At 39.8% G+C, this 8306-nt stretch overlaps 1 protein-coding gene across 4 annotated transcripts in view; it reads left to right on the top strand.

Moving 5' to 3' along the window:
• Positions 1–8306, top strand: part of smc4 (structural maintenance of chromosomes 4) — a 24666-nt gene that overhangs the window by 12167 nt on the left and 4193 nt on the right. For all 4 annotated transcript variants that reach the window (XM_020615628.1, XM_020615627.1, XM_020615629.1 and 1 more), the window contains 9 exons: positions 1176–1340; positions 1447–1680; positions 2411–2596; positions 2839–3000; positions 3168–3393; positions 3562–3638; positions 5041–5193; positions 5373–5499; positions 5759–5948. In XM_020615628.1, coding sequence (XP_020471284.1) covers positions 1176–1340; positions 1447–1680; positions 2411–2596; positions 2839–3000; positions 3168–3393; positions 3562–3638; positions 5041–5193; positions 5373–5499; positions 5759–5948 — 1520 coding nt within the window. The remainder of the gene's footprint in view (positions 1–1175; positions 1341–1446; positions 1681–2410; positions 2597–2838; positions 3001–3167; positions 3394–3561; positions 3639–5040; positions 5194–5372; positions 5500–5758; positions 5949–8306) is intronic.

Below are 8306 nucleotides of genomic sequence, written 5' to 3'. Positions count from 1 at the left end.
ATAGCATTATAAAACTTAAAAATGTTTCTATCCTGGGATTTGTTGTGAAAAGTAAGCATTCTTTAAGTTTTAAAGGTAATATAGTTTTGTGTAAAATATTACATGTAATCTAGTGTTTTAAACAAAACACTGGCTACAGATGGTTATTGTTTCCAAATAAATACAACTTGACATTAATCTGTGTGACAGCTGCAGCTGCATAAAGCAAGACTGTGCACAATGAAATTTTTCTTTTGTACAAACACTGAATGTTTTTGTTGATATTGGTCTTGGACATGATGCTCTGTGTGACTTAAAAACATCATTTGCAAAAGTATGTCTTTTCTTACCTTGTGCAAAGAGAAATTTGTGTATTTTTTTAATTCTAAATTAACATTATCAATAGAGCAAATAAAACCTTTAAGACTAAATCAAATGTCATGGCAGGCAGAGGGCTCCTGTCTAAACCAAGCCACTAGGGGGCTGTGAAATAACACAAGGTGATTGTTAATGTGTGCTCGGTTTCTCTTTTTATCATATTCCTTGTCACTTAGACTAGCATTTCTCTAAATTGGGCACTTTCTGAAAAATCTTTTCACACAAACCTAGAGTAAAGTGTTCCCTCATAACTGTGGATATATCTTCTCACCTCCCTCTCTAAAACCCTATCTGCTCCATGAATAATGGCTGTGCTCTGAAAACAGGCAGGCAGACCTCTGGGGAGCAGTGTTCTGCTGTGTGGTAGTCAACTATGGCCTGGCTTGTGTAACGCTCCGAGCAGCCACATTCACATTTCACCCGCAGTTAACCCTACATAACATAGGCTATATACACACACACACACACCACTCCTTGCCTTGTTTCAGCCCTGCCAAGCAGCAGACTGTTGTGCCAGTCTTAACCAGGGCTTGCACAGTCCTGAGTGTGTCTTTAGAGTTGATTACAGTTGTGTGTTTTGGCCTGCTTCTGAATGTGTAACACAGTTGCTTGTTGCTGGCACTGGCAGAAAACTCATCTTTTTATCTTATGGGCTATTTTAGGAGGTAAAGGGCTATTACTTTGGGGTTGGTAGGAGTCTGTATTAATTAATTGTCCTCAGGTTGAACCTAGACAGGTGTAGCCACTGTTGCTTAGAATCCAGAGTCAGACTCGTCTCATCTGTTTTTGTACATTCTCCTGTCTGGCTTATCTTTCAGCTGGAGGAAGTGCGTGGTGTACCAGCCAACAGTGAAAAGGCCATCTCTGAGGCAACGGCTCGCAAGGAGCAGTTGGAGCAGCAGAAGGTAAAAGAAGAGGAAAAACTTAAGGAGGTGATGGAGAGTTTGAAGGAAGAGACCAGCGGCTTGCAACAGGACAAAGAGGTGTGTGTGTATATCTTGGTGCTTTTTGCATGTTTTGTTTAACTTTTGTATTGCTGCTGTAAAATCCTGTCTTATTTTCCAAACTTGTCTCTCTTGTGTTCTGCAGGCCAAAGAGAAAGAGCTGATGGAGCTCAGTAAGGCTGTAAATGAGACCCGTTCTCGTATGGACCTGGCTCAGTCAGAGCTTGACATCTACCTTAGCCGCCACAACACAGCTTTGACACAGCTCAACACAGCCAAACAAACACTTCAGACAACCTCTGACAGGTTGCGGGAACGCCACACTGCCATCAAAGACCTGGAAGTCAAAATACCTGAGAAAGAACAGGAGCTCAAGAAGGTACAACTAAACATCAATGCTGTTTAGATGGCGGTTTGTTGAGGCAGCATTTACATGGGACATTTGTAGGACAGCACTGATACTGACAAAAATGTCTGTGTATGCTGTCAACTACAGTTCTTAGAAAATCAGAATAGACATTCCAGGGCTTAAAAAATCTGAAATTGGAATTGGCCAAGAAAATTGCCATCAGTGCATCTCCATTAAATTAAATATTTAAATTGCCCTCTGTGATCCCCTCCCAAACTTGCCTTTCTGGGTGGGGGTTATGAAATAATTTGATCCAAACAGAGAGCTCCACTCCTACAAATGTTAAAATCACTATTACACTGTTATGTAGCAGGTTACAGACCTTCAGTCAGTTTAACATTATATTCAGTATGAATGGTGGCAGTGCTGTGTTTTTGACATAGTTTTCAAATTTGCACAGCCCCCTGTTACATTTAATCACAATCAGAAGGTAAATGTCATGAAAATAAAATTTGTTTTTGTGGTAGATGTAATTTTTTTAATAGAAACACTGCATTATTAAGTATTTGTAACTGGTAATGGCAAGGTACTGGTTACTTAGTCTGGGGGAAAAAAGTGGTATTACTGCATTTCTAGACATTTGACATCTAAACCGAATAACTACTCACTCTGCACACACTAGATCTTTGAGTATATCTGCCCAGCAGGTGGCGTCATTTGTTAGCTGCTTCCTGAGTTTCTCTTTGCCTTTTCTCTGCAGGAAGAGGGAGAGCTGGAGCAGCTGCTCAGAATGGATAATGAGACCAGGGAAGTGGTGAGGGAAATGAGGCAGAAGGTGGACGAAGCCAAGAGTTCTCTATCCTCCAACCGCAGTCGAGGAAAGGTCCTGGATGCCCTCATGCAGCAGAAGAAGAGTGGCAGAATCCCTGGCATCTTTGGAAGACTGGTAAAAAAAAAAAAAAAAAGCTGGTGTAACATTAATATACAGGGTTAATCAGCAGCTATATAATTTATGGTCATCTAGCTGTGGTTTGCACAAAAACTTAGTCTCATCATTGCTAAGATTAACATCAACTCTGTGTTTACAAATGTATTTGACTTTTAGGCATGTCATTGTCTGGAATTAAAGGCAGTATTTTATGGTATCCATAGATTATTACTCATTCTTATTTTATTTTGTGCTTGTAGGGAGACCTTGGAGCCATAGATGAGAAGTATGATGTGGCCATTTCCTCTAGCTGTGGTGCTCTGGACAACATTGTGGTGGATACCATTGACACAGCTCAGAAATGTGTCATGTTCCTCAAAGAACAAAACATTGGAGTTGCCACATTCATTGGTCTTGATAAGGTAAAGAAAATTAGGGTGATTGACTTATGCTCTTTGTGATGCATCATGCATACTACACTGAAAAACGTCAGTGTCTCTAACCACTTACAGAAATAGATTTGTCTGTTGAAAGGGTGCTTTCTCTAACCTCCTCTACCCTCTCAATCCTCCTCACCTACTTTGCACAGATGAAGGTGTGGGAGAAGAACATGGCTCCCATTCGCACTCCAGAGGACAGCCCTCGTCTCTTTGACATGGTGCGAGTGAATGATGAGAGTGTGCGACCAGCTTTTTACTTTGCCCTAAGGGACACCCTGGTGGCCCAGGACATGGAGCAGGCTACAAGGATAGCCTTCCAGAAAGACAAGCGTTGGAGAGTGGTCACGCTGAAAGGCCAGATCATTGAGATGGCTGGTGGGTGGCCTACTTCTTGATATGTTACCTGTTTCCTTTTTTTTTCTCTCTCTCATTGTTCTCTAACTTGTGTATTTACAGTATGACTCTCACAGTGAAGATATTACAAACATGCATTCCTTTGTGTGTGTGTGTGTTATCCCCCCTGGTCTGGTGTGTGCTTCACAGGGACCATGACTGGAGGAGGAAGAGTTCTGAAGGGCAGGATGGGCTCCTCTATTGGCACTGAGATGTCCCAGGAGGAGGTGAGTGTAAAAGCACACACCCTCCTATCTGGATTTTATCACACATCTTGGAGTAGAAAATTGCTGCTAATTGGCCCAAAATTCAGTGCAGTGCATATGTCAGGGTTCCCATACACCTTGAAAAACCTGGAAGTTTTTAAAACGTTTTCCAGTCATGGAAAAATCATGGAAATCGAGATAAATTGTACAGTGTCCTGGAAAAACACTTCATTATTCTGGAAAATAAATTTCACTTTTTTTTTTGTATTTTCCTTTTGCTGAGAGCAAACTGTCAAATGTCAGTATGAGATGGCAGCTGAAATTAGGGCAGTGTGGGATATAAGCTTCGAATGGCAAGGGTCGAAGTTTATGGCCTGTTTTAGTAATGTTTTACACTGAATATCCTAAGACAGGGCTTTTCAAATTGTAGGGAGATGGGCCTCCCCTCAGAGGAGATTGTGAAAACAGTTGGTTGTTAGTTGGCTAGCATTTTAACATAATACGATCAGTAATAGAAATGGACATTCAACAAAACTAAGCCAAAAGCTTTTCTGGCAGGTTGTGGTAGATCTGAGGGTCAAGTGTATTCTTGAGTTGAATTTGAGTCAAAAGTAATAGGCCTTTTGAAGATATAGTAAGTCAAATCTAAACTCATGAATAGGAAACCTTTCTTCTGTAGGCACTTTCAGAGGATATGGTTATCTGCTTAGGTGCTTGTCCGTTGGCAAGCACCTAAGGACTAGTTATACAGATAAAGTATCATTATAGATTAACACACATGATTTAAAAGTTACTTCCACACGGAGTAACTTGTTAGTCTAGAATGTGATCCCCATTTAACATCAAAGCCTTGTGAGAATGTCCTGGAAAATAATTTCTTGAAAGGGGTGGGAATCCTGATATGTTCTAATTTGAGGAATGTCATCCTGTCTGATATTTCATGATCTAGAAGCACTATATTTTATTTTTATTGCAATTATTCAAAGAAATTAACTTAGCTGTGTTAGTGATTTCTTTACTTCTACCATAAGTTGCATCAACAAAGTTATAGCCTAATTCATGTGTTCTTTTTGGAGGCAGCTAAAAGTACCCCTTTGCCTATCTGGCAGTACTTTGGTTAGTTTTTGTACCCAAAGTGCAGGATTTGGTCTTATAATGTAATATGTCTTATAATCTAGTGCAGACTTGGTCTTTCGAGTGTGTTGAAACAAACTAAGACATCAGCAAGTTCTTAGCATCATAAAATTGTCATGTCATGCTTTACCAGTTAAAAAAAAAGCAAACAAAATACAAACTTGTACTTTGTACATATTTCCTAGAAGTAATTTTGAGATTCAGGAAGAATACAGACCATGCTATCAGATAATCACCACAGCGGGCCATTAATGTTACACACATGATGATTTTCATGTGTTTTCTGCAGCTTGACCGTATGGAGAGCAAGCTGAATGAGAAAGTGTCAAAGCTGCAGAGCTGCCAAGAGAGAAAGCTGCAGTTAGAGGAGAACGTCCAGCGCCTGCGGCCACAGCTCCGGGACATGAGGAACACCCTGGAGAAATATGCCAACAGCATGAATGTACAGCATATACCTCTTCTGTTCATTCATTATGTTTCTGTCTCACTCATTTGTCATCAGAATGGTATAACTGCTGCTATATTCTTAACCAACCATGAAATGTGACAGTATTATCTGATTGAAAAGCTTCACTCTTAGCATATCTGTGTGACTGTATTTTCCATCTTTTCTTCTCTCAGAGTCTTACTGATCAGGAGGCTCACTTGAAACTTCAGATCAAGGAACTTGAGGCCAACGTGCTGGCAGCTGCCCCAGACAAGACCAAACAGAAACAGATGGAGAAGAGCCTGGAGACCTTTAAGAAAGGTATAGTTCTTCCTGTACACTGTAAAGAGAAATGTTGCTGCTGTTAATTGCTAAACATATAAACTAAATGTTTAATCTCCAAAAATGGTGTCAACATTTTCATTACTGATTTTAGTTCTAAATTAGTCTGTATATTCAAATTGGTTTGTACAAAGGTTTTCAGTTTAATTCCTGTGAATATATAGGATCAGGCATTTATTGTCCAGTATGAACATTATCCTGTCTTACTCCTTTCTACCTGTTGTTTTGCTCTGTTCAGACTATGAGGCTGCATCAAGTAAAGCTGGGAAGGTGGAAAATGAGGTGAAAAGGCTCCATAGCCTGATTGTAGACATCACTAGCCACAAGCTGAAGGCTCAGCAGGACAAGCTTGACAAGGTCAACAAGGAGCTAGATGACTGCTCCTCCACCATAACAAAGGCCCAAGTGGCCATTAAGACAGCTGACCGGTGAGAAAGAAATGCATGTTTAGGCTCTGTAAGGACATGTTTGCATTGTATACACAGATTGTTTAAATTCGGGGTAAAGTAGAAATAAGTGTTCTGAGTTTGCCACAGCACAGGAAGATGTTATTAACCACCCAGACAAATTTGAATGATGATAAAGATCACCAAGTGTAGAAAATTAGCTTTCAGAATCATGAAAAAATAAGGCATATTCCCTGCACTGAAAGGTTTGGAGAAAACACTTCTTGACAATTTTTTTTACATGATTTCTCTGAATTTGTGCTAAGACTCTTTGGTGTAGTAGTAATTATGTGGTACTATACTAAATTCATCAAAGATGCATCACCATGGAATCCAGACTAACAGTGCAGTGATGTTGCATCTCTCCTGTTTGTCCTTGGGGATGACACCCCTTACCAGAGTTGTGAGTGTAGTTAAGGTTAGTTTACAAAGAATGAAAGAAGCCTGTTGTTGAGCTTAATTCTTTAGTATGGTAATATTCGTGTGAGGTCTGTGTATCACTGACAAATATACAGTACATTAGGTCTGCGTGATTAATCGTCTTTCCATCTCAATTCAGACCCCTTTACCATCTCATTTAAACATGACTGTGATTCTGCCGTGTATGCATTAGCAGGGAGATCACTTGAATCACAACAAGTACTCCCTTTTTCACACTAAGCTGCATTAACCAATAACAGGATTGTGTTGCATCACATGATGAGCTGTACACAGGAAGAGAAGACAAATCCAGCATGTTTGACAGTGAAAGATGTCCAATGCCCTCCCACAACAATTTTTTTTAAACGTTGCACTGCCTGCCCTATACACCCAGTGCGAATAGCACTTGAGGCAGAAATGCCAGAAATAAATCATATTGCAGCAACAACAGATTCATGGTCAAGCTGAACCACCGAACCATATTTTAGTCTGAGAATCTTTTTCCTTTCCTTTTTTTTATTTTTATTTTTATTTTTATTTTTTACTAGTGACTTTGTCGTGAAAAGCCAGCGCCTATAGATCCCTTTATTTATTTATTTAATTATTCTGGGGATCACACATGTGAGAAGGAGGGTCTTACCAGGGGGCATTTGGAGGAGGAGAAGCTAACGAACATGCATAACTACAGACAGTGGATCCATTGTGATGAAAGCTGCCTCCCTGACTGCTGCAGCCCCACATTACATATGTCACATATAAGTAGTATTAGGTGACAGAAACAATCACTTAAGCATTTCAGCATAATCAGTGTTGCAAGTGAAATTTAGTCGTAAGAACTGCAACTGCAAGTTAGATCGATGGTGTGGCAGGACAATCTGGCACTGTGCTGGAGCATGACGACACTGGTGGCTGCACGCAGCTTGTTTGGCTCGACGAGCTGTCTCCCATGAAACCACTTCTCTTTATTTTCTAGAAAACTAGCTCAATCCATAACCGTCCTGTCATGTTTGAATAGTGTTAACATGTTTCTTCCATAACAGATCAATATGTCTAAAAGCCATAACTTAAACAGTTGAACCTACCACCAGGCTGACAAAGTCTACGTCGCAAAGGTTTTTCTCTTTCAGTTGCTATTGTGGCAGCAGTTTAAAGAGACTGTTGGAGTGCACGCTGTCTAAGCACAGGAATATGACCACTTTTCCTCTAATAATGATAAAATCATAGTAGTAGTTTCAGGTTCTGAGAAGTCTTAAAATGCATTAATTCAGTTCACAAAGTATTTTAAGTTTAAATTTTATTTACAAATGTCTTAAATGTCTTCTTGCCTGTTGTAGACATTTGTTTCTTTTGTCTGTGTGCATGCCTGTGAGCTATTGAGAGATATTATGCACCTGTAAAATACAAGTGAGGCTGGTGGGACAGTGGATTGTGCTGTAGAAGGTGGTTCACTCCTTTTTATGGAGTTTCAGTGAACTCCATCACCAGCACAGTCACTATTGCTAGCCTTAGTACTAGGAAGCTAGGCTCAGTGTCAAGTCTTAATGTAATAGGCTCATTTAGCCATCATTTTGTGATTACTTAAATGGGTTGAGACCAAGTAAATGATTTAATTATATTACATTGGAATTACTGTTCTATAGAGATGGGAATTGCTAAAATAATTGCGAATGTCAGTAAGTTGATGTAATAAATGATTGTAGGCCATACTGATTTTCTGTCATTGAGTGTGGATTGCATTCTGTGTGGTGTTTAAAAGGTTTTAAACCATATTATGTTTAATGTGGTGAACACTGCAGAAAATGAAGTTCACTCTATAAAAGGCATCATTTTCTCACCCCTTTGGTCTTCCTTCCACAGCAGCCAGCACTTTCCCTGGTCATGTATTACTGTGTGTAGCAGGACTGTTATGAAGCATGTTAT

Source organism: Monopterus albus, unplaced genomic scaffold (genome assembly GCF_001952655.1).
Source record: "Monopterus albus unplaced genomic scaffold, M_albus_1.0 scaffold167.1, whole genome shotgun sequence".
Classification (NCBI taxonomy): Eukaryota; Metazoa; Chordata; class Actinopteri; order Synbranchiformes; family Synbranchidae; genus Monopterus; species Monopterus albus.
This window is presented reverse-complemented; position numbering and strand designations above follow the sequence as displayed.